At 47.0% G+C, this 25246-nt stretch overlaps 1 protein-coding gene across 6 annotated transcripts in view; it reads left to right on the top strand.

The window, feature by feature from the left end:
* Positions 1-25246, top strand: part of GAK (cyclin G associated kinase) — a 108734-nt gene that overhangs the window by 37253 nt on the left and 46235 nt on the right. For all 6 annotated transcript variants that reach the window (XM_077345463.1, XM_077345464.1, XM_077345462.1 and 3 more), the window contains 9 exons: positions 261-320; positions 1963-2077; positions 4773-4915; positions 6746-6871; positions 9578-9667; positions 11966-12101; positions 13194-13306; positions 15047-15158; positions 16599-16719. In XM_077345463.1, the coding sequence (XP_077201578.1) occupies positions 261-320; positions 1963-2077; positions 4773-4915; positions 6746-6871; positions 9578-9667; positions 11966-12101; positions 13194-13306; positions 15047-15158; positions 16599-16719 (1016 nt within the window). The remainder of the gene's footprint in view (positions 1-260; positions 321-1962; positions 2078-4772; positions 4916-6745; positions 6872-9577; positions 9668-11965; positions 12102-13193; positions 13307-15046; positions 15159-16598; positions 16720-25246) is intronic.

Here is a 25246-nt window from a genome sequence, read left to right as displayed (position 1 = left end):
TACCAGTGCTACAAAAGGATCCCTGTATTTTAACTTTAAGAGGCCAGCTACAGCACTGTGCTTTTTATTGAATTTCCCAGACAATTTTCAGAGACATCCCCATGCAGACCCTCTATGCCGCTTGATTAAGAAACCCCCCGATGCATAATACAGGGTGACGTGCCCATGTTTTATTTGCTCTGAACTTTTCATGCATAGTTTTATTAGAGTGAAAAAAAAATGTCTTGTTTTTCCCCTCCTGCCATTTTGTTTTATGACAGAGGTTACTGTCTAACGAAGAGGAAAAGAACAAAGCTATTATTCAGGAAGTTTGCTTTATGGTATCCTTTTTCAAAAAGATGATCACTTTTGGGTAGTTAAAGCGGTCCCTAGGGAATTTTTTCAGCCTTTTATCCGCTCACTTGTGCAACGGTGGTTTCTCAGGGACCAATTTTGCTGAAGTTCACAAGTTATTTTATTTTATTTTAACAAATCCAGACCTTTTAGTACTTCCAAGTTTTCTTTTATGCTTTGTTTTATTTGGCCATGGTTTCATTTTCATGATTTTGTGATGAGGTTTGAACACAGGCACAGAAAAACCAAGTATGCCATGTGACATTTTTTTCATTGCTGTTTTTTTTGCAGGCAGTCTGTACCCCCTTGGTGCACTTCCGTTGCCATTTAAGGCCATGGCATAGTTAAGCTAGCATTGGTTAGGGTGCTGTTTGAATGGCAGGGCCTGCAAAACGGAGCTCTTCTGCCAGGCATTTGATTGAGGTTGATTGGACCCACAAGCATCTACTTGGCCCCCCCAGAACCTCCCCTTCCTGAACTGGATCCTGAACTAACCAACCAACCTTTGGGATTATAGTTATTATGTTAAAGCTGTGATGTTTACTTAAGAATTCTCATGCAACCACGGTTACTACTGTTGTTCATTTAATATTATTCTGAATTATAATTCTGAATTAAAATGTACTTATCTTCCTGCTTCCATTGCTCTACGTCAACCGCCGTGAGCCACAAGAGGAGGATGGTATACAAATATAATAAATAAATAAAATTACTATGGCTTGGAAGAGGTCCGCTGAACCAGAATCCAAAACCTTGGCTAGAAGCAGGTTTTGGCATGATGTGTGAATGCAGACATGTCTCCCCCCCCCTCCCCTAGCTATAGAACAAAGAATATGAAATCCACAGGTGGGATCAGGACAGCACCTGGAATTACATCTGATCTCCAAATTACATAGATTTCTTCTTTGTTTGTTGGTTTATTTAAAACGTTTATTCTCCTTCTCCTAGGGAAATTGGCTGTTTTGGAAGATGATTTGTATGGCATTATACCCTACTAAGGTCCATCCCCTTCCTAAACTCCACCTTCCCAGGCTCTGCCCTCTCCAGGTATTTCCAAACCCAGAGTTGGCAGGACGAGTGAATGTCTGCTAGCCAAATCCCTGGTTTCCTGGACTCACCAAAGTTAAAATGCCTGGTGGTTTCCTGTTTTGCCTGAATTGAGCATTTGTCCTGTAAGCACCCTAGAATGCATGCATGCTTGCTCACTTTCTCTTTTGCACGCTTTCTCTCGCCTATTCTCACTCACTCGCACACATTCTCTCTCTTTCTAGTGCACGTGCGTGTGTGTGTACGCACGCGCGCGCGCACACACACACACACACACACAGAAACAGAGTTCAGCCTAAACATGATGGGTAAGCCTGAATCAAACCATACCTCATTGAGAGGAGAACTGTGGTCTTACAGAACTGTTTGATGATGAGCTGAAATTTGGCCTTCTCTCCTTGATCCAGACCAGCACGCACCGTCGCTAATACATTTTCTGCTCCCAGAGCAAATCAGGCTTTACTGGTCCCGAGCGAGGGACAGCCAAAGGTAACAAAATTGTGCTTCCTGTGTATAACATGACTTCACAAATGTGTTCCGAATATAGAAAGGTTTGAAACCTTAACCAGCGGCCGACTCTAGAAAAAGCTCTCGGGTCACCCAAACGTGGTCCAGTTCTGCTCCGCTGCCTCAATAGGCAAAGAAGAATCTGACACCGGGCAAGGGGAATTTCTTCTGCTGACAGAGCTTTGTAGAGGTAAGACCCTACTTGTGTGGAATCCTGACAGTCACATGAGTTCAGAGTTCAGGTTAGTGTTTGGTTGAGGCCGGGTGGGAGCCACGGGGTTCTTGATTGGGTCCCTCCCCCCACCTCCAAGGCCCTGTTGAACTGCAGTGTTAGACTGTTGAGGGGCCTGATCTCATCCTCTAGCCGGGTTTATTCTATCTTGTGTTATGCTTTCAGTTAGTATTTCATCTACACTGATCGATGCCCGGAATAGGGGGGATGGTCATATTAGGTCGCCGCCATTTTCTATATTTGCTATACCTTGTAAACCAGGGGTAGTCAAACTGCGGCCCTCCAGATGTCCATGGACTACAATTCCCAGGAGACCCTGCCAGCGAATGCTGCCAGGGGCTCCTGGGAATTGTAGTCCATGGACATCTGGAGGGCCGCAGTTTGACTACCCCTGTTGTAAACTGTTTTAATTGTTTTATGGGGATTTAAAATTGTATGGATGTTCCTATTTTGTTAACCGCCACAAGCCAGTTATGGGAATGGCGGAATAAAAATCAAATTAATAATAATAATAAGGAAGTTACTCTCTTGAGACGGGACTGTAACGAGGTCTGCAAAAGCAGAACCTCTGTTGATCAGACTGGGACAGGGAGGGCTGCTTTCACAGGCTCTGTTAACACCGCTGCTGGTCCCCATTTTATATTTGGGTTCTATTTCCCACACCGGTACTAGAAGCGGCGTTGAGGAAAGGCATGATAAACACGGCAAAGGAATGTCTGAGAGCGATTTTCTCTCCCTTCACATGGTTTTTTGCACGCTTCTCGGGGGAAAATAAAAAAGGTTTTAATTAGAGCTGCAAGCTTTAATCACAGCTTTAATTGCAGATTAAAAATTTGCCCTCTAATTAACCAGCGCGGCTGAGACTGAAGGGCACGCTGCCGTGTGAGTCCCGGAGACGTGAGCTTCCCTCGTGCCAGTGCCAAATTGTAAAAGAGAGAAGCTTAAAGATGGATTCTTTTCCTTCCTTGTATTTAAAACTAGCAGGTATTTTGCCTGTAAAGATGCTGTCAGCATTACCACAGCATATGTCTCCTTCTATCAGTAAGGACTGTAGGCAACTGAGGTTTAAAATGCGGGGGAGGAGTTCGTTCTCCAGTGGCCCAGACTCTGTTTATTTTAATGACTGAGGATGTTTCCCAGTATGCCACAATGTCAGTGACATCTACTTTTCCCCGATGGGCAAGCTGAAAAGCAAAAAGGAAGGGGAAATCCAACCTTAGTCAGGAACCCAAAGGTCGAGCAGCAGTTATTTATTATTAAGTGCACATTTGGAAGATTAAAAACAACGATCAGGTGCAATCTGTGCAGTATTGCATGTTCAGTCTCAATGGCTGCACATGGTATGACCCTAGTCCAAACACGTTTCAGCCCAGAGGGTCTTTGTCAGCAGTCTAATAAGCTGTATTTCCCAGCGACCTATCCAAATAAGGTGCTCGGGATGGTTTATAGCAGTGGTCCCCAACCTTTTTATCACCGGGGACCGGTCAACGCTTGACAATTTTACTGAGGCCCAGGGGGGGAGGGCAGTGCCACACTGATGGGGAGCCCCAGCCATGGCGGCTGCTGGAGAGCACCAAAGGCAAGTTGGCAGCAGAGTGGCAGGGCAGCCCCTGAAGCAGGAGGAGGACATGAAGGAGCGGCGGCCCGGTACCGACTGATCCTCGGACGGGGGGATGGGGACCGCTGGTTTATAGCACAAGACTGGGTAAAGCAATTTCATAAAAGTCATTTAAAACAGGTGCAGGTGTCAAATGATCTTGGCAGTCCTTTTTCCTAATGGAGGCTGGATCTTCTGGGGAAGGATCACAGTCAGAGCACCTTCCCCTTTTATTTCTGGGATGAGCTTTTCTCTTGCCTGCTTTAGAATGAAGGTTGAGACCCGCCTACGCATCAAGCTGCTTGAGTCAGACCCCCTACTCTATTGATGTTAGTAATGTCAGGCTGGCAGCTGCTGTCCAGGCTTTCGTTACTATGGGATCCTTTTGTTTCTAAAGAAGTGGAGATGGCAGGAATTGAATCTGGGACCTTGCGCGTGCAGAGCAGGTGCTTCGCCATTGATCCACAGCCCCTCCTTGAGACTGGGGCGGTAAATGCTCAGTTTGCGCAGGACTCACTAGGAATAGGCTTGAAAGGACAACAAGGGCTGGATGTGTTATGACGAGGTAGCATAGGGCAGGGGTAGTCAACCTGTGACCCTCCAGATGTCCATGGACTACAATTCCCATGAGCCCATGGCAGCAAACACTGGCAGGGGCTCATGGGAATTGTAGTCCATGAACATCTGGAGGACTACAGGTTGACTACCCCTGGCATAGGGCATGCCAGTTGGCTGACCGGACCCAGCCATGACTGGGGTGTGGAAGGAATTTGGGCAACCCTTCGCGCTACCTGTGGCCCAAGAAGGGAGGGAGGAAAGCGAGAATGAAGTGGAATGGCTTCTTTTCTCTTGGTGAACATCTTGGGGTCTCAACATCTGTGCTGGAATTCTCTGTGATGCCCGGTGAGGCACGAACAAACACATCTCAAATGAGCTGTTCTTTTTAGATAAACCACTAAGAAACCGAATGATAGCAAATAGAATTTTATACAGCTGATCCGAGATTGCCTTTTGCCCCAGAGCGAGAGTTTAACCTGAATTACGTTACGTCAACAGGGCAAGTGGTAGAATTTTTAAAGAGAGCTGAATCCAAAGGGGCCCTCTCCTGCGATACGGTTCTGAAGATATTTTATCAGACGTGCCGTGCCGTGCAGCATATGCATAAGCAGAAGCCGCCCATTATTCACAGAGACCTCAAGGTAAGAGTTCCTAGGTCTGCTTCATGCCAAGGAGGAGCGCTTCCAACTTGGTTATAATGATGAAGTGACAGCCGTAGTTCAGATTTGGTTTGCTCACACAGTAACACAGCATAGTTTCCTGAGAGCTACTAAATACATTAGATGTGAACGAAATGGGGAAGGATGCTTGGAATCGACCACGGAGACTTCTGCAACACACTCTGTGTAGGGCAGGGGTAGACAAACCGGCCCTCCAGATGTCCATGGACTACAATTCCCAGGAGCCCCTGCCAGTGAATGCTGGCAGGGGCTCCTGGGAATTGTAGTCCATGGACATCTGGAGGGCCGCAGTTTGACTACCCCTGGTGTAGGGCTTCCCTTGAAGACCATCCCGGAAAGGGCAACTGGTTCAGAATATGGCAACTAGTTTATTGTCAAGAGGCTAGCCTATAACATACCTTGAGTATCTGAAAGTAGCTATTCCAGTTGCTGGTTTGTCCGGTTCAAGGTGCTGGTTATAACCTTTAAAGCCCTTCCCGACCTATCTGAAGAACCGTCCTTCATATTTCCCCCCCGGACTGATTATTGTCCTTCAGCTGCCACTTCTGACTCTCTCCCCCTTTAGGGATGTCCACTTGGTATCTGCCACAACTGGGACTTGTTTCAGGAAGCAGCTTCCACTTTGTGAAATGGGCTCCCCAAGGAGGTACAGGAGCAGGTGCTATTCCTATAAGTTTTTAGGAGGCACAGCATCTGTTCAAGTTCTTAATGGCATGGGTAGTCAACCTGTGGTCCTCCAGATGTGGCCCTCCAGGGTGTTTATGATGTTTTATTGTTAACCGCTGCGATAAATAAATAAAAGTTGGAAGGGGTCATACAGGCCATGTATTCCAACCCCCTACTCAAGGCAGGATCAGCCTAAAGCAGGGGTAGTCAAACTGCGGCCCTCCAGATGTCCATGGACTACAATTCCCAGGAGCCCCCTGCCAGCGAATGCTGGCAGGGGCTTCTGGGAATTGTAGTCCATGGACATCTGGAGGGCCGCAGTTTGACTACCCCTGCTCTACGTCAACCGCTGTGAGCCACAAGAGGAGGACGGTATACAAATATAATAAATAAATAAATAAAATTACTATGGCTTGGAAGAGGTCCGCTGAACCAGAATCCAGGCTCCTGGGAATTGTAGTCCATGGACATCTGGAGGGCCGCAGTTTGACTACCCCTGGCCTAAAGCATCCAGGTTAAGTAGCTATCCAGCTGCTGCTTGAAGACTGCCAGTTAGGCAATTTTCCTTAGGGAGTCAGTTCCACTGTAGAACTGCCAACAGAAACCACTCTCTGCCCTCCTCCAAGTGACAACCTTTCAGGTACTTAAAAGAGAGCCTATAAGTGGTTATCGGTTAACTTTTGAAGTTTTCTCAAAGATGTTTTTTGGGTGGGGGTGGCGTGGATGATGGGTGTGTGTGTGTGTGTGTGGATGAAACATGGCTTGCTACCCCTTTTTCTGGCCATCAGCTTTTCGGTGCAGTTCATATTTGGTTAAGAAACTTTGCATAAAAGTTTAGCTTTGAGCAGAGTCTTATGTGATTATCCCAGGAGCTTGTCATCCATCCTACTGCTAGAAGAGTAAAACACATCAACTTGCTGCTCCTAGCAGAGGTCATTTTCAGAGCAAGGACAGGGGGAGGTCACCAAAACAAAGCGTTTTTAGTTAGGCTAAAGAATTTTACAGGTATAGTTTTATGTAATGTGAACACAGGTGTGTGTGTGTGTGAGAGAGAGAATTGGCGGTCTTGTTATAAAGGGCTGTGCAATTCGCACACTGACATTTCTGCCCTCTTTGTTTCTGCAGATTGAAAACATGCTGATGAGCAATCAAGGAACCATTAAGTTGTGTGACTTTGGCAGCGCCACGACAGTCGCACACTACCCAGACTACAGCTGGTCTGCGCAGAAAAGAGCAATGGTCGAGGAAGAGGTGAGAAACCTGATCGAGCGGCTCGCGTCTAGCAATTGGTTTTTCTTGGCTTTTCTTCCCCTCTTCTGCTTGACCTAATTGCCGGCCCGGTGGGAATGGTCAGTTGGACGTCTCCCGTGATTACTTGCTTTACCAAGTCATTTATCTGGTGTTCCCAAACCTCCATCGTAACAGAGCAGATTATACAACAGATCCCCGTTAAGTACAGAGTTAAAGAGCCCTTTGGCGGTGTTGCCTCTGAACTATGGTGGAAACATTCTGTCTCTAATGTGCTTTCCAGCAGAGAGGCTTTATGCGCTTTGTGTTGCAGACATCAAAGGTATGTACCGAGGGAAGCCGAGTTGTGCAGTCGCAATACTTTCCTGGCAAGTAGGCCAAGTTGCATGCATTCAGCCTGCTTTGTGTATTCTGAAAGTAGCCTTTCCAAAGAAATCGGGCATTTCTCGGAAGGACGGTTATTTCTGTAACTGTTGGAGATCAGCATATCTGCCAGCATCCGGAATTTCTGAGCCCTTCTAAAAGTCAAGCCCCCCTAGAGTAGCTTGAAGTTCTCAGTTCTTGTGCGCCTAGAGGGTACCTGTGTCCTCCTACATCCTCTCTCCTATGGGGAATTAACAGCATGGGAGATTAAATGTTAGCTTTTAGGAGTTTTAGCTGTATTTTAAATGCATTTATGTATTTTGCTCTACGATGGTGTACGCCGCCTGGAGGTGATGGGCTCAAGATTTATTTAAATAATAAATAAAATAAATACTAGTTAGATCCTTGTTCTCCAGTACAGCCATGCAAAATAGTATGAGTGGCTGCTGTGCTCTCATGATATTATTATTATTACTAGCAAAAAAGTCCATTGCATCCAGGAATGCAATGGGAACTAATGGGCCGTGTGAGTAAGACCAGGCAGTGTTTGGGGGGGGGGGGGGAGGAAATGTATCTGAAGTGCTGGCTGTGTCCAGGATGTCGCGGCGGTGGGATGGTCGTGTAGGTGGTGGGGCAGCGTTTGGGGGCGGCAGCAGCAGGCATGCGGCAGCGGTGGGCTGTTCAGTGGGCTGTCCGGCGGATGGGGCGGCCTCGGTGCTTGCGCTCGGCTGGAGGGGTGTCATTGGAGGCAGTGAGCACTCAGGTGTGTTGGCCAAGGGGCTTGGCACAGTTTGGGGCAGGGTGGCCACTGGCGGGTGGGTGGAGGTGGCGTGGGCTCTACCACTGAACCATGGCCTCTCTCCAGATTTATGTTGTTCACTAGAAGTTATGCCCGCTGTGGCTGCAAGACAGCAAGTGCTAGAAGGAAGCCTCCTGTGCTCGGCTCCCTCGGCCAGTGAGTGGGGCAGAGACTGCCCACGGCTTCCCGCAGCCCTGGGAGCATGGGCGAACGCGTCTGCGATGTGTCAGGCGTGCTTCCCGGGCCGTTGGAGGCCGGACGATCGTTGGGGGGAGGGACAGGTGCGGGTGGATTGCCACGGCCTGGGAAGCATGACAGACACATCTGTGACGTGTCGGGCGTTCTCCTAGGGCGGCGGGAAGTCTCCCGTGGCCGCCTCCCTCTCCGGCGATCGGGTAGGCTGCTGCGGCCCTAGGCGCACGGCTGACACGGCAGCGACTTGTCGGGCATGCTCCCAGGGCCGCAGGAAGCCTCCCGCGGCCAGCCCCCTCCCCAGCGCTGAGGCCCGAACGGAAAGCTTCCCCGGGTGGTTGGCGACTTACCTTGTAGGCGGGCAACCGTGTAATGGCAGCAGCTGCCCAAAGGCAGCCGAGGTTCGGGGGGGCGGGGCGGTTGGCACTACGCTCCTCCCAACTCATCAGTCCGTGGGCAAGGGGCCAGTTGGCAGTTGCGTGCAGCTCCGAGTGCATTGGCCCCTTGGCCCCGGACTGACAAGTGGAGGGCCTGCCGGCCCACCCCTACCCTCCTTACATTGTTATTTATACCGCTTCCGCGGAGCGGTTACAGATTATTTATTAGCACATTTGTATCTCATCATTCCTTCCAAGGAGCTTGGGGAAGGCGTATGTGGTTCTTTCTCACCACTCAGCGGCAGCCCTATAAGGCAGGCTAGGCTAGGCTAGGCTATGTCTCTCAGCTCCCAGTTTGGAAGAAATGGAGACTTGCTCATGTGCGGATCTTGGGAAGGGAAGGAATATGTCTGTTTGCGGGTAAGCTTTCTCCTTTCAGTCTGTCATAGGTAGCTGCAGGCCACTCCCAAAGGGGAAGGATCAGTTTGCCAAGTGAATCAGAACAGAATGACCGCACAAATGAAGCTGTTTGCTGCTGTGGTTAAAATTGGTTCCTTTTAATCTGTTTATTGCTTCACTGGACTTTTTAAATAGTGATTGTTAACACAGGTCTCACCAGTTGTTTACCTGCGCGGGTGTTTGCCAGTTTGTTGGTTTCAAGTCTTGGTCTGTTTTTGAGGCAGAGCCTGACGCTGGCTTTTAAGGAATTTGCTGGGTGTTAATCTTCCGCTGGTATATTTTGGGATATTTTGTTGTCTTTTGAATGCTGTTGGCTGCCTCAATCGATGGACTGAGTGCAGGATATAAATATTTGTGGAGGCCATAACACAGTGCTTTAGAGAAGCAAACACTAGCAAACTACTTTGAAGGGTGTAAAGGGTGTTTGTACTCATTCGTTTTCAGTTCTGTCTCCAAGCATGCCTGCCCCTCTGCAGCTATAAAAACAGAGCGGTGGATCTTGCCTTTTTGTCTCTACAGATCACAAGGAACACCACGCCAATGTATAGGACTCCAGAAATAGTAGATCTGTATTCAAATTTCCCGATTGATGAAAAACAGGATATATGGGTATGTATTTAATCTTCCTGTTTTGTGGGTGGATTGGAGCTTGTGTCTGTAACTGATCTGGATCCCTATTTGGGGGTGAGGGTAACCCCCACCCCACCCCACCCCATTTGCCTCTCTTGCTTATTATGGACTTTAAAGCTTGGAAGAAGAGCCTCTTGTGGCACAGGGTGGTAAGGCAGCAGAAATGCTCTCTGAAGCTGTCTGCCCATGAGGCTGAGAGTTCAATCCCAGCAGCCGGCTTACGGTTGACTCAGCCTTCCATCCTTCCGAGGTTAGTGAAATGAGTACCCAGCTTGCTGGGGGGTAAATGGTAATGACTGGGGAAGGCACTGGCAAACCACCCCGTATTGAGTCTGCCATGAAAATGCTAGAGGGCGTCACCCCAAGGGTCAGGCATGACCTGGTGCTTGTACAGGGGATACCTTTAAAGCTTGGAAACACAGTTCATTTCTAAACAAGAAGAAGAAGAGTTGGTTCTTATATGCCGCTTTTCTCTACCCAAAGGAGTCTCAAAGCGGTATCCAATTGCCTTCCCTATCCTCTCCCCACAACTGACACCCTGTGAGGGAGGTGAGGCTGAGAGAGCCCTGAGATTACTGAAGAAGTAGAGTCAGTTCTTATATGCCGCTTTTCTCTACCCAAAGGAGTCTCAAAGCGGCTTACAATCGCCTTCCCTTTCCTCTCCCCACAACAGACACCCTGTGAGGCAGGTGCAGCTGAGCGAGCCCTGATATTGCTCAGTCAGAATAGCTTTATCAGTGCTGTGGCGAGCCCAAGGTCACCCAGCTGGCTGCATGTAGGGGAGCGGGGAATCAAACCCAACTTGCCAGATTAGTCTGCACTCTTAACCACTACCCCAAGCTGGCTCTCACAAGAAAGCGTTGAGTTTAAACCCAAACCCATACTGAATGTGCTGCCAGATCTTGCCCACCACTCCTTCTGACTGGCTATTTTGGATTATATAGTATCCCTGGTATATTTCCTGAGCCTTCAGGGAGGGCGGTATATAAATCTAAATAAATAAATAAATAAATAAATAGTCTCTCCCCTGCATGTAAAAGACACCATCGCCAGTGGGGATATAAAACGCAGGCCCTGAACTTAAAATACACACCCCAAAATTTAGTGAGTTTTTTGAAATTCGGTAGCATGTCTTCAGACTGTTGTTTTGAGAGCCAGCTTGGTGTCGTAATTAAGTGCGACAGCCTCCAATCCGGTGAACCATGGTTGATCCCCCACTCCTCCGCACATGCAGCCAGCTGGGTGACCTTGGGCAGTCGCAGTTCTCTCAGAGCTCTTTTAGCCTCACCAACATCACAGGGTGTTTGTGGGTAGAGGAAGGGTCAGCCTTTGTGAACTGCTTTAAGATTCCTTCAGGCAGTAAAAACCAGAGTACAAAGAACCCAGCTGTTCTTATGAACAGCCATGGCTGATTTATATTAAACTTCATGAGATACCAGAACAACAGTAGATTTCAGTCTCTTTCAGCCTTTGGACCGTGCAGGAACTCCTGATATATTTTTCAGGCTTTGAGGAACTCTGGAAGTGGTGGCATGCCTCTTCAGAGAAGTGGGTGCAGAAGTAAGAGGCAGGAGTCAGCCAATCAATTAATTAGTTAATCATCTCCCTTTCCATTGTGGAGAAAGAGACTAGGCCTGTAGAACAACAGGGGAAGGGGATCCAATGATGTGACGTCAGCGGCCATCCAGACTTCTGGGAAGGCCGCATAACCCCTGGGGAGCTCTTGCCGAACCCCAAGGTTCCTCGGGAACCCTCTTTGGGAACCCCTGGTATATTTCCATAGGTCGTATTAATTAGGCTGTAGCAGCAAAATAAAGCATGGGTTCAGTGGCACCTTAAAGGATAATAAGATGTACTCCGGAATAAGCTTTGCGGAGTCAGAAGCCGCTTCATCAGATGCGTGTTCATCTTTTACGGGAACAGCTTTTAGGACAAATGTATCTGTCCTAACAGATTAGTGCTTCGTGCATTTATTCCTCCGGGGAAGGCATCTCTGACTCACAAAAGCTAACGTGGAAATAAATTTTGCCACAACTTATCTGATGTCAAGTTGTAGCTTAACCAGGGTGCGAACAACAAATCATACCGAGTACTGTTTGCGATTAAGTGCTGGGCCTCTACTAGGCCGCTGTGTGCTGTAACTTGCCTTTTCTTTTGCGGAGGCGACAAGCTCCCCAACGAAACAAAATACTTCAGCTCTGGAACAGATTTGTGTTTAACCTTGAGCGGCTTAACCTCTTTGATTCTTCTGTGACTCTCTTCGTGCTTTCCCGGCAGGCTCTGGGCTGCATCCTCTACTTATTGTGCTTTAGACAACACCCGTTTGAAGATGGAGCAAAGCTTCGAATAGTCAATGGGAAATACTCCATCCCCCAAAATGACACAAGATACACAGTGTTTCACGATCTTATTCGTAAGTTTAAAGCCGAGAAAGCGTTGGGGAATGATAGCTTCTGTAAGGATTTGCAGTCTGTAGTTTGTGTTCTTCTAAAAATACAGGGGCATTTTTCTTTTACAAACCATTCCTATAGATGTACTTAATTGAAAAGAGTAATATACGCTAAACTGAGAGTCAGCATGGTTTAGTATCTAGAGCAGGGGTGGGCAAACTGTGGCCCTCCAGATGTCCATGGACTACAATTCCCATAAGGCCCTGCCAGCAAATGCTGGCAGGGGCTCATGGGAATTGCAGTCCATGGACATCTGGAGGGCCACAGTTTGCCCACCCCTGATGTAGAATGCAGTCTCAGGCTTGAATCCTCATTCTGCTGTGGAGACTGACTGGCTGACTTTAGGCCACTTGCTTTATCTCAAGCTAACCTACCACACAGGGTGGTTGTTGAAATAAAATGGGAGGAGGAATGTTATAAGCTTCTTTGAGTCTCATTGGGGAGAAAATCGGAGTATAAATCTCTAAATAAATAGCCACAGAAGTACTTAGAAAGGAGAACGATGAACGCAGACTGGAAGTGGTGAAACTATTCAGTGGCCTTCCCTCTTTGTTGATTGAAAGTAGTTCATATTTTGCATTGTGGTATTCCAAAAGTCTTGGTTTTTTAAAAATATTCACGGCTCTTGGAGTTTCAAGCATGTTCAAGAGTGCTGTTATCTTGTGCCCTTCTCAGCATGCATTGGAATATTTTCTTAGATCATAATGAGTCAAAATATTGCACCCTTTTTGGGTGGCAAGGCTGCATATACATTTTTAAAATAAATAAATTGTTTGAGACGGTTATCATTCAAGCTTATATAGAGAGCACCCTCTCCTAATGAGTCACAATCCTAAGTGCTTAGCTTTTAAAAATAATATTTGTTTTACTATCTCTCGACAGTTAGTTTATACAGGCAGATCTTAAGTTCATGAAGTATTTTAACAACTCAGTTTAATCAGTTGTCTTTGGCAGACTGGCAGGATCGGAATCTTACGAAATAAATGTGTCCTCCAGCACATTTGGAGATTCAGCGGCAGCCAACCTCAATAACACTTGCTTTATGATGCTGTTAGGTTCTACTTTGAAGGTGAACCCAGAAGAAAGATTGTCCATTACAGAGCTTGTGAATCAACTGCAGGAGATTGCAGCTGCCAGGAATGTGAACCCAAAGTCCCCCATTACAGAGGTGATGCATTTTGTTTCGTTTTTGAGGCAGAGTTTTGTGTTGTCTGCATCCCCAAATGAATGGTACACCCAACGTCTGGACTGCAGAATCCCCAACTGGATGGCCTGAAATAAAGCAAGCAGTAGGGCACTGTGATACCAATATGGTTCATCAAATATTACAGTATAATAAACAGACTCCCAGGAAGCCTTCAAATGTCCGTTGATTCTTTAATATCCAGAGTACTAAATAGATCCCAACGCGTTTCGCTGCATGGCTTTATCAAGGGACATCAATTTCAAAATGTTTTCAACAGGAAAATATTCTATAAGCAACTACTCATAGCTTAAGGCATTCCAGACATCTGGAACGCCTTAAGCTATGAGTAGCTGTTTATAGAATTGTTATAATAGTCTTATTCTCTGTTAAGAGGTTGTTTCTCTAAGTTGAAATTTCCTGTTGAAAACATTTTGAAGTTGATTTGGTTGAAACTGAGCAAAACCAGCAACATCCACAGGGCCCCTGCTCGCTCTCCCACAGAAACCCATCCATACGTTCTGCCCTGGACCTGTTTGCACCAGTTCCCTGGTTAAAGTTATTAATGTTAATATTATTGTTGTTGTTATAAAAAACTTAAATCCATGTACTATTATCTATGTTTAATGTAAACCGCCCTGAGCTTCAGGGGAGGGCAGTATATAAATATAAATAAATTATCTTAACCCCGCCCACGGTGCCGCAGACTAAATAAAGCCGTAAGGGCTTGGGGGGAGGAGTTAGGGCGGGCTCTGTCCGGGATGAGGAAAGGTGCCGATTGGCCCCTTCCTCCGGACAGACGATTGGCGGGGCCAATCAGCAGGCGCAAAGCGCGCGCGGCTGGCGGGTGCTCCCTGGCCGCCGGCACGCTGGACATGGCGGCCTGCCGACTCGCAGGCCGCGTGCTGCCCCACTAGGACCCGCTATATTGGAAGTACAGCGGGCTTGATTACTAGTATTGTAATATTTGATTAACTATATTGGTATCCCAGTGCCCTACTGCTTGCTTTGCATCTGGTCCTTCACTGGGTCCTACCCCTCCTATTTAATTTTTGCAACTGGATGGCCTGCCATGTCTGCCCTGGGCACATCTTCTCGAATTCATATTTCTCAAAGCCATTGCATGCGTCTCCTTCTCCCTTGCCTGTCGAATAAGAATATCAAGAGTAAGGGAAGAAGGGAAGGTCCAGAGCGTCAACGATATTTAGCATTTAGGTGGCACTCTAGAAGTTGTCCAGCATTGCTTATCTCTCGTGGGCTTCTGCATGCCAGCTACTTTTCTGCTGATCCCAATTCCCAGCAGTACCTACCCACAAGTTTCCAACTTCCTAAGCGGGTTTGAAGTGCTTCATGTATAATGCCATAGTAATCCAGACAGTCATTCTTGTAGTTTGATTTTTTTTGTGTGTGTGGCCAATATAGCTTTTCAGGCAAGGTTGAAAAGAGAAATCCCAGCTGGAATTCGCAACCAAGGATTAGATGTAAAGGCTGTTAAAGAGGCTTTATTTCTAATGATTCTTTTCTTGGCCGTTTTGAATCTTAATGTTTGGCTTTTTAAAGGCAAAAGCCCGAGCAGAAGAAAGATAATGGTGGTGATATTGCCCACACTAGGTCTCAACCTGGCATTTGAAGATTAATGCTCTGTGTTGTATCATCTCCAATACTTTGGAGGGAGAGCATGTGTGTTTGATGTATAAGTCCTAACTTCGGCTCTTATGCTTGTAGCTCCTAGAACAAAATGGAGGGTATGGGACCAATGCTCAGCCTAGGACGTCTTCAGCCGCAGCGCCGCAGAACTCAAAGCCCGCAGGACAGCTGAACAATATGTATAATGCAGGTAGATGTAAAACCCAGCTTTTCTTCAGAAGCCATACAAGGCGGATCTTTGCGATTCTGTAATTCTGTCACTTCAAAGCTTTGAAATGCCTTTTGAAGGCTGAAGTGAAAAAGACAGTCTTTATTGGAGCGTCACAGTTTAACTGGTTCACGATACCCCTGATTACAGAAATGTGCATGTTTCATGTATAGCATTAAATAAGGTTGCATTAGGGGGAACAGCTACTATTTATATTTACGATTTATCTGACCGCTTGCTGCCTTTGTTGTAAGGGAGGATTTTATAGGGTTTTATTGTATTTTTATTCCTATGAACCGCCGTAAGACCATTGGAGGAGCAGTGGTATTACAAATTGAAAAATGAATAAATATAAATAGTACGCCATAATTGGACCTGATATTGCAGAAGTAACATAAGCAAAGGTCAGTCCCCTGACTCAAGGAGCTTTCAGAACCTTTTGTTCCTGTGTTCAGATGTCGTGAACACTCATGGCCTGTTTCTAACGGAGAGTCCGTAAATCCCTTGACATGCTCCTTCCTCCGTGCCAGATGCTGAAATCAGAGACTTCTCAACTAAGCAGCTACTTACAGTGATGTCTGAGAAGGATGCTTTAAGCGATTGTGGTTAGTTCCTCGTTTGTTAAACCAACAATCAGACCCGTGGCTTTAATCCCAGTTTATGAACGAGAAACCAAACGGCAAAGGCTTAAAGCACCCACTTCGGATGCAGAAACAAATAGCGAGTTCTAAACCAAGGAGTCTTTGATTTTGGGGACTGTGCGCAAGGGGAGGAGTGAATGGGCAAGACTTGGGAATCGCAAGGCTTCCTCTTCATCTGATTTGCAGCTAGTGTACATTGCGTGTATTGTGTGTATTGCCTGTGGACATTGTTGAAATTCCAAGAAATGGTGGTGATTGCTACCATAACATTGCTCTCCCTCCAATGTTAGTGTATCTGTGGCTGGATAAGGCCCCTTCTCTTGCTGCTGTTGTATCTGCTGCACAATGCTGGCTTGTAATATATGGTGTAAAGCAGTGTCCTGTTTTAGGTAGGCACGATATTGACTGGCTGCCATCTGAGAATGGATGGTTTGCATGACTCACCATGGATTTTTCAAGTGCTGCTTAGGGTCATTTAGGGAATGGTCCTTGGCGTGTGCGTGAGGTCTGGCTTCTTACTTATCCTCAAACTGTTGTAACTGATGAATCATAGGATCAAACCTTTCCCAGTGTCACAATACAAGCCAAAGCAAAGAGCAATTCCCAGAGGTGGAAATTGTCTTCACTGAGTAACAGGCTTCTCATCAGCAAATTATTTTAACATCAAAACTAATTAAGTGAAATAGGGTTTTTTAAAATTAGTAACTGAGTGGTAGCTTTGAACAGGTAAAGGCTAGTCGTGATGCTCTCTTGTTTTTCAATTCTGTGTTCTTGGCCTTAGGTCTGACGGTTGCAGAGTGTGACCAGACTTACGGCTTCTTTGATATACTTAGAGGCGGAACAGAGAGATTTCTCACAAATATCAAAGACACGTCCTCGAAAGTTATCCAGTCTGTGGCCAAGTAAGTAAGAAGCAACGGTATTGATTGAGGGAATGCAAATTCCTGCTTGTGTTTCCTGTCTTTCCTAAGGTGGTGCTTGATTTGTGTGCTATTTTTAAGAGGTTTCCCATGGCAGCCTTTGCAAAATGACTGGAATGCGTTTTCCCTTACATTTGCCATCATTGGATCCTTGCTCTGGTTACACTTTTTTCCTCACGTTAGATCTTGTAGAGATTTCCTAGTGGGCACACCATCACTCTGAATAGCCTTGTATGTATGTAAATAGAAAGCTCATCCTTTAAAAAACAATACAGTATCTGAACTGGGGTGGACCAGAAATGTTAAATGTTAGAGGACCTGCTGTTCTGTATACCAAGCATCACACTGCTACAACTAGTCAAACACCAGGAAAGGGTGGCTCTCATGAGCACATGGCTGCCGCTGAAAATGGCAGCTTCGTGTTCCTTTGAAATCCTTCTTCCCCTTGTTCGTATGGGTGAGTTTGGTCTGTGTTTCCTGGTGTTTCCCTGCTGCTACTTCACATCCGTGACTGTCTCTGTCTGGCAGAGGTGGGGAAAGAGTCAAATTTTGTGTTCATGACTTAGATAGGTAAGAAGTATCTAGAACAGTGGTTCTCAACCTGAAGGTCAGGACTCCATTTGGGTCAAACGACCCTTTCACAGGGGTCGCGGCAGGGCAAGCAGCTTGGCTGGGGGGGGGGCACCACCACTGTTGCCACTTCTCCTGAAGGCGCCTGCCAGTTTATATACAATTTAGATACCATCATGAAGAATGGCTCTTCACACCATTGGTCAGTTTCGATTTAATCTCTGTGAAAGAACACTTGCATAATTTTATGGTTGGGGGTCATCACAACAGGAGGAACTGTATTAAAGGGTCGCGGCATTCAGAAGGTTGGGAACCACTGATCTAGAAGAAGGGGATGGGGGCGGGGAGCGAGAGAAGAGTAGGAATAACTTCCTGTTGCTTCCAGTTTTGGCATATAGTTAAAGGTAGAGTTTAAAAGCTGGGCTTGGCATAAACGTGGAAGCAATTCACCAATCAAAAATCACAACCGGAGGATTGAAAACACTAGAAAATTTCAGAGCAGAAGCCTCAAATGAAGTACTGTCTGCCTGTCTGCCTGGGTCCAGTTCAGAAGCCAGTGACAAAAACGGCCCCTGTTTACTGCCCCTTTCTCTGCAGTGTTATTCTATAGCAGCTTGGCCAGTGCTTGGCTTTCACCTCCCCGTCTTCCATAGGAAGATTTGAGGGGCAGGAAGCCTTTTTAGTCTCTTGTCACCAAGTATGTTGGTAATTATGTTTTATGGTTTTAATGTTATGTATGGGGCTTCCTACTTTTAATTGTAACCCGCTGTGAGACGATTTTCGAGAGTGGCGGGCAAAAAAATCCAATAAATAAGATAAATAAATCCAATAAATAAATACATTTTAATGGGACTCTGTTCTCTTGTTCAGCTGGGCTGTTGGGAGAGAGGTCCGATACTGCTTCCATTTTATTTTACAGCGCTCTTGCCTTTGTAAAATACATGTCTTGAGAACGACCTGATGATGCACTTGGCACACTCAGTGAAATAGTGGGGGGGGGGGGGAGAGGAAGCATCTTGGATTTCTGTTGAAGATGCAGACGTGAGAGGGACGAGAGAAAGGCGATCATGAGTGTTTCTTTGGCACATTTTTTTCATCATCTACATCAGTGTTCCCCAACCATTTTATCACCAGGGACTGGTCAACGCTTGAAAATTTTACTGAGGCCCAGAGGGGGGGGGGGGTGTCTTTTGCTGAGGGATGTTGCTGCTGCCGCCTGAGCCCCTGCTCCACTTGCTTTCCCGCCAGCACCCCTGACTTTCCGCCACCTGCTGGAGGTTGCTGCCAGCAGCAGCAGCTGCACAGTGCCACGCCGAGGGGGAGCCCCAGCCGTGGCAGCCGCCGGAGAGCACCAAAGATGAGCCGGCGGCAGAGTGGCAGGGCAGCCCCCGAGGCAGCAGCCAGGGAGTAGGATGAGGAAGAGCCGCAGCCTGGTACCGACTGATCCACGGACCGGTCTGGGTCAACGGACCGGAGGTTGGGGACCACTGATCTAGATGAAGGAAGCAGTATCCCCCCCCCCTGAAGCCAGTGGTTCCATCTCGAGTCCTGTGCATGAAAAATTAGGTGTATTTTAGAGCACAGCAACATTTGCTCACACGTTTGCTAATCTTTCCTTCACCTTAGACCGGCCTTTCACAACTTTTTGAGAGCTCCTTGAAACATTCCTCAGGCTTCGAGAACCCCCCAGAAGTGGTGTGGTCATGCAGAATATGGTTGGGAAGCATAGCTGAGTACACACCCACCTGGGGTCCCTCCCCTTCCCACCCACTCCAGGACCATCATTGGCCTTTTGGGGTGGGTAGGTGTCGACATGAGCATATATAGTTATAAAGGTAAAGGTAAAGGTATCCCCTGTGCAAGCACCGAGTCATGTCTGACCCTTGGGGTGACGCCCTCTAGCGTTTTCATGGCAGACTCAATACGGGGTGGTTTGCCAGTGCCTTCCCCAGTCATTACCGTTTACCCCCCAGCAAGCTGGGTACTCATATAGTTATATCACCCAATAAATGTTTAAGAAATTTTAAAACTATATTAAAATTAATTAACTCCCACCCCTTTGGGAAACCCTTCCAGGGCCATCAAGAAGCCCATGGGTTTCATGAAGCCCTGCCCTAGACCCAGAGATTGCCAATGTTTTGGAGGCATGGAAGGAGTTTTACTGGCTCGGTTGCTTACATTTCTCATTCAACCCAATAGTAGCCATCCGGTTACACAAGAGAGAGTGCTGCTATTGCAAATGGCATTGGGGAGACAAGGGGCTCAGGTTGCCAGCTGAACTCTTAAGGGGGGGGGGGTGTGAACTCTCACGAATCTGTGCTGCCCTCTGATTTTAGAGGAGAAAGTAACTGGGAGGGACCGGTGTTGGCAGAAGCAGCTCCTTGCTCCTGGCATACAGCAGTTTAGTTACTTATGAAGGGAACCCCAGGGAGGAAAGGCCATCATCAGCGCCACATTGGGGCTGCCACGGAAATCACCTGATTTGTGGAGAGTTTGCTCTGGAGTCACTGTGACATCACACAAAAGGCAGCCAATTGTAAAGCTGCATCCCTGCTGCGGTTCTGCTGGCTGGCAGTGTAGAGGCAAGGACCATCTTGGCCAAGCATAGCGGACCCCTCCATCTTCTCTGTGGAAGTTCAGCGTTTGAATGTTAGCTGCTGTCTTCTGCCAAAGAGAAAGTCCACTGGGATGGACTGGCACCGTTTTTTTCAAGCAAGGACTTTCCTGGGCAAGGTGAACGTTTTGATGTGGTTTGATTTCCTTTTCACTAAAGATCATTCCAGGCCACATGGTTTTTGGTCCTCCTGTGGATAGAAGAGTTGTACATAGAAGAGTTAGGGCAAATCCACCAATTCCCAGTTTATTCAGATACCTTTGCTTTGTCCTTGGGGAAACCTACGAATTACAGCACCTCAGAGTTTCAGTCCCAATAATACGGCCCCGGAATCAAAAGCAAATGTATTGTGTCTCCTGGCAATCCTTTTCGGAGCTTTCTCTTCTGAGAATCTTGTGCCCTCTCTGCTGGGATTCTCAGTTCTGTGTGGGAAACCCAAGGGGATTATCTGTAAACCGTTCGACTTGGATTTGCAGAAAACATTTTACAATGAAAGTGAAGTATTACTGGGGCAACTGCTAAGTTTTAGTCGCTCTAGTGTTGTGACTGGAGTCACTTCACACACTGTGGCCCTTTTTATGCCTCACAAGAAGAATTACGTTATGTTGTTCATGCAAATGAACATCGACCCAAGGATCTTTATGCCCTCAGACCTTCTGTGACCTCCCGCTGTGGCCTGGATCCAAAGAATTGTGTGGCTAGTTACCATGTGACCCTGGGGAACTTTGGACTTGTGCTTCTCTAGCAGCAGCTGAAGCGAACTTCAGAAACATTTTGTGCTATCATACGGGGGGAGACTTGCTGTTCAAAGGGGAAACTAATTCTCAAAGCCCTGCTGGGTGGGTGTCACCAAAAATAGCTGCTCAGAATCCTGCCCATGTGATTTGGAGCTCCTGAAGGCAACGGAAGGACCTGTGGCTTGAGGATCTCTGAAATCCTGAGATGGCAATTTCCAAATTATTGGATTGGGATGGCATCCGAAATGCAGTGAGTATTTCCAGTGACAGCCAGCGTGCTCGTTTAGAAGCAAATAGTGCCGAAATTGGCGGCCCTGCCGAATAAAAACGTCTGTTTAAGGCCGAAGGTGCCCCAGCATTTCTCTGGGATCGACGCAGATTGCAGAAGTGCAGCATGCCTGACGGGCCTCTACGTGGCATCGGCTACATTTGTACAATTTATAATTAGACTAAAATAGACTCTCCTCCTCTGCCAGTCGATGAGGTTTCTGTGCAGCAGTCACAGTTGAAGCCGCTTGCTTTCCCCTGTCGCAGAAAGAATCGGTTAACACCTGGCGTTCAGATTTTACACAGCTGCTTCGTTTTATTTATATAACGCCACCCTCTGCTTTACAAAGTGACACAAAGCAAAAGGAAGAAAGGGTGAGCGGCTGCCGTTGTTTTAAGTTCATTATTCACAATGTTCTTTTGCCCAGCCTGGTAGTGCCTGAGACATTTGTTGCCAAGCTGTACTTTAGAGTTGTTGTGTGTCTGGTTCTTGTTTTGTGTTGTCGGGGTTGCTTTTTTTGGTGGGTGGAAGGGTGGCCATGTAATTTTTGTTACTTTGTTTTGGTTTGTTTTGCATCTTGATTGTGCACATTATGCTCATTCCGTTGCCCCCCCTTTTTCCCCTTCTTCATCTTTCATCGCTCCATACTTGCGTCCCTTAGCAGTCCAAGGTAAATATGCTTAAATACTAGTGTGTGTTCTGTCTGTTGCATGTTAACAAGCTTGCTTTGACCTTACCGGCTAATATTAAATTCTTGACTCACAGATTATACAAGGAGTGACTTGTTGCAACTTTTCACTGGGTTCGCCACGGATTTTGGACCTTTGCCAGTATAATGGCCCTGTAGTGTGGTTTATCACGGTGCACTTGAATATGAAACCTTAATTTGGCTGTCTTCGTGGTTGCGTAATTTCAGAGCTTCTGCTTTTTAATTAATGTGCTAAATTGCTAATCTTTTGTAAAAAAAATTGGGGGGGGGATAACTCTTCTTGCTCCCCCTTCCTTGAGGAGCAAAGTTGGGAAATAGATCATTTGCTTGTCTTTGAAGATCTCATTACTCAAGAGACCCGCTTTTTCAATATAATTGCTATAGGTTGGGAAAATACTGAGCATTTTTTAGATGGTGCATTTTTTGGACAAAAGTCAGAAGCTCTGCACACTAATGTACTAGTTGCTTAGTGTTTTGTACAGGGGTAGTCAAACAGCGGCCCTCCAGATGTCCATGGACTACAATTCCCATGAACTCCTGCCAGTATTCGCTAGCAGGGGCTCTTGGGAACTGTAGTCTATGGACATCTGGAGGGCCGCAGTTTGACTACCCCTGGTTTTGAAACTGTAATCTCTCACTTTCTGCAGTATTTTCTACTTACTAACATGCCAGTATAAACTGGGGCTCCTTCACACACATAGACGCAGAGTGCTTGCTAGCGCAGGGCAGTCTGCCTGGGCAGTTTTACTACATCCTGGCAGCTTCTGTGGGATTAAAATTCCCCTTACCTCTAGGTGGGGATGTCAGCCTCCAGGTGGTTCTGGAGGATACCCTGCAATTACAGCTCATCCCTAGACTAGAGACATTAGTTCCCCTGGAGAAAATGGATGCTTTTAAGGGTAGACTCTGTGGCATTGTCCCCCACTGCAGTTCCAGTCTCCCCAGGCTAAATCCCCAAATCTCCAGGAGTTTCCCAACTTGGATTTGGCACCCTATGCTCCCATCCCTCCACTGGTGGCCAAGGAGGACCTGGCAACCTTACCTGTTGGTAGGATGCTTGACAGGACCATGCTGGTCTAGAAGGAGAGAGGTCAATCCAAGGTGAGCTTGGTCATCAGCATTGGTTCCTAGGCCTGCATCTCGCCTCAGTTGAGGAAATGTGAGGAGGCTGTCAGCAGATATAGAAGAACGAATTTAGGGAAGATGAAGGCACGGAAAATGACCCCTGAGAGCCAACGTGGTGTAGTGGTTAAGAGCGGCAGACTGTACTCTGGAGAACCGGATTTGATTTCCCCACTCCGCATGCAGCCTCCTGGGTGACCTTGGTCCAGTCACAGTTCTCTGAGAGCTGTTCTCGCAGATCTGTTAGAACTCTCAGCCCCACCTACTTCACAGGGTGTCTATTGTGGAGAGAGAAAGGGAAGGCCACTGTAAGCCACTTTGAGCCTCCTTTGGGTAGTGAAAAGCGGGGGTATAAAAACACAGCACTTCCTCAGATATATTTTACATTGGCTACACTGTATGCTTAGATCACAGAAATGAAGCTCAGATTTTCCTCATAATTTTGTTGACCTCGGTAGCCACCTCTACTCGGTGGCCACCACAGACCTATCCCGCCAGTATTCTGGTGCACACAGAAGTGTTAGGAGCAGGTCTGGTTGGTCTCATAGGCCTGGTTCACGCATGGGGGGAGAGTGAAGTGGCAGTGCGCCATTTCTGATGGGAGTTGGTAGATTGCAGCTTCGAATGTTAATCTGCAGATTTTTAAAAGGCATGCAAATGGGAAACTAGCTCAGCAGGAAGGGATACGCTGCCTCCTCTTTGGCTGTTGTGCTTGCTTCCTGTTTGCCGTTTCTTATCAGGGCGCATACCGGGCTGTCATCTTCCATCCGCAGTCTTCACGCTGCCACGTTCAGAATTTTGCCATCTCATTCCCTTTCATGGAGCCATCTTTAATCTGTGCTAGGCTTTGTTAACCTTCAGAGCCACATTTCCTGTGGAACGAAAGCACGGATTGCTGTTCTTCAGTTTTCCGTTTCATGGGATTGTATCCAAGCGCTGAATCTATACATACCTGGCAGAGAGCTCAACGAGAGCTCTTGTGTACAAAATGTTCACATACCTCAATTAGCTCTTCATGCCCCAGGGGGATTTAGCTAGGGCTGCCAGGCTCCAGATGGGAGCAAATGATTCTCATATCTAGATATTCTTTTTCTTATGCCAGAGGGACAGTCATTTCTCTTTTGAGTTCCTCTTCTAGTATCGAGGAAGAAGAGAGGAAAGGCACAGATTGCATCCCACATTCTGCAACTTCCTGCCTCTGCAGTGCTTTGTTAAAAGCCTCTGCAGGCTTTTTAACTTCCTGCCTCTGCAGTGCTAATCCAGCCCTTCCAATTTTAAAGACACTCATCTCAGTTAAGGAGGCCAAATACTGGCATCTGTGATACTGAACTTGCTTTACCTATCTCTGCGTAACTCTCTCCTCCTTTCTCTTCCCTCATTACTTGCCTGAGACTGATGCACTGTTTGTACCAGGCTCACTAGCGTCTTGTAGACCTCCAACTTCCTGAAGTTGTCTTTGCTCACTGCTGTTTAACAGAACACATTTTTAGGAAGGCTGTTTGTGTGTGTGTGTGATGTCACAATAACCAACCTCCCCCCCCCCCCCATAGCAGTCATCTTCAAATGTTCAATGCTTACTGTTTTGTGAAACTGCATAGATTTAACTGTATCAGTATGTGGGCTATCCTCCCTTCGGAAGTAGCAACCAGGCCTGTGCCCAGGTTGTAGTTTTGAGGGAGGGCAGGTGTTTGATAAAAGTGAGCTTTCTAGCCCATCATGTTGTGGGAGTACGCTTGAAAGCGTGCGAGTAACGCCTGATGAGATTTCAGAAGCTAGCAAAATTGTAAAGTAGGGGGGCAGTACCAGAGGCATGGTCAGCTTCTTGCCTCTCCGTGGGGGATTCCAAAAGCAGAACTACATATGCCAAATTCAAGTGGGTAACCATGTTGGTCTGAAGTAGCACAATAAAATCTGAGTCCAATGGCACCTTTAAGACCAACAAAGATTTATTCAAGGCGTGAGCTTTCATGTGCAGGCACACTTCCTCACGAGATGTCTGAGGAAGTGTGCCTGCACACAAAAGCTCATGCCTTGAATAAATCTTTGTTGGTCTTAAAGGTGCCATTGGACTCAGATTTAGGTTTGCCAAAGTAAACCAGCGACAGAACAGATCTACAAAAGAAGACGAGGCAGATTGGGGGTTTTTTTGCATCATTTTGTTGGGGGTGGCCGATGGGTACAGCCATGCATACAGCCACCAGATCCCAAACGAGCAGGACACCCTGGGATGAACCTGGCACTGGTGGGTGGGGAAGAGTTCATTAACCTTATGTTGGTACTAGTAACAGGCCCTGTCCATCTTGGCTCAGTGGCACCAACTATTCTGTGATTCAGAAGGGCTCTCCAAGGGGTATCATTCAGGCCGAGGCCAGTGGAAGGCCACAGTGTCAACACTTGACCTTTGCAAAGCATCCTTCTGGCTTTCGACCACTGCCCTGGGAGATGAGGACCATCACCCTTTATCATTGGGCTGTTGCCCTGGGGTTTTC

The sequence above is a fragment of the Paroedura picta genome, chromosome 7 (genome assembly GCF_049243985.1).
Source record: "Paroedura picta isolate Pp20150507F chromosome 7, Ppicta_v3.0, whole genome shotgun sequence".
Classification (NCBI taxonomy): Eukaryota; Metazoa; Chordata; class Lepidosauria; order Squamata; family Gekkonidae; genus Paroedura; species Paroedura picta.
The sequence above is the reverse complement of the archived record's forward strand: the minus strand, read 5'-3'. Positions and strand labels throughout refer to the sequence as shown.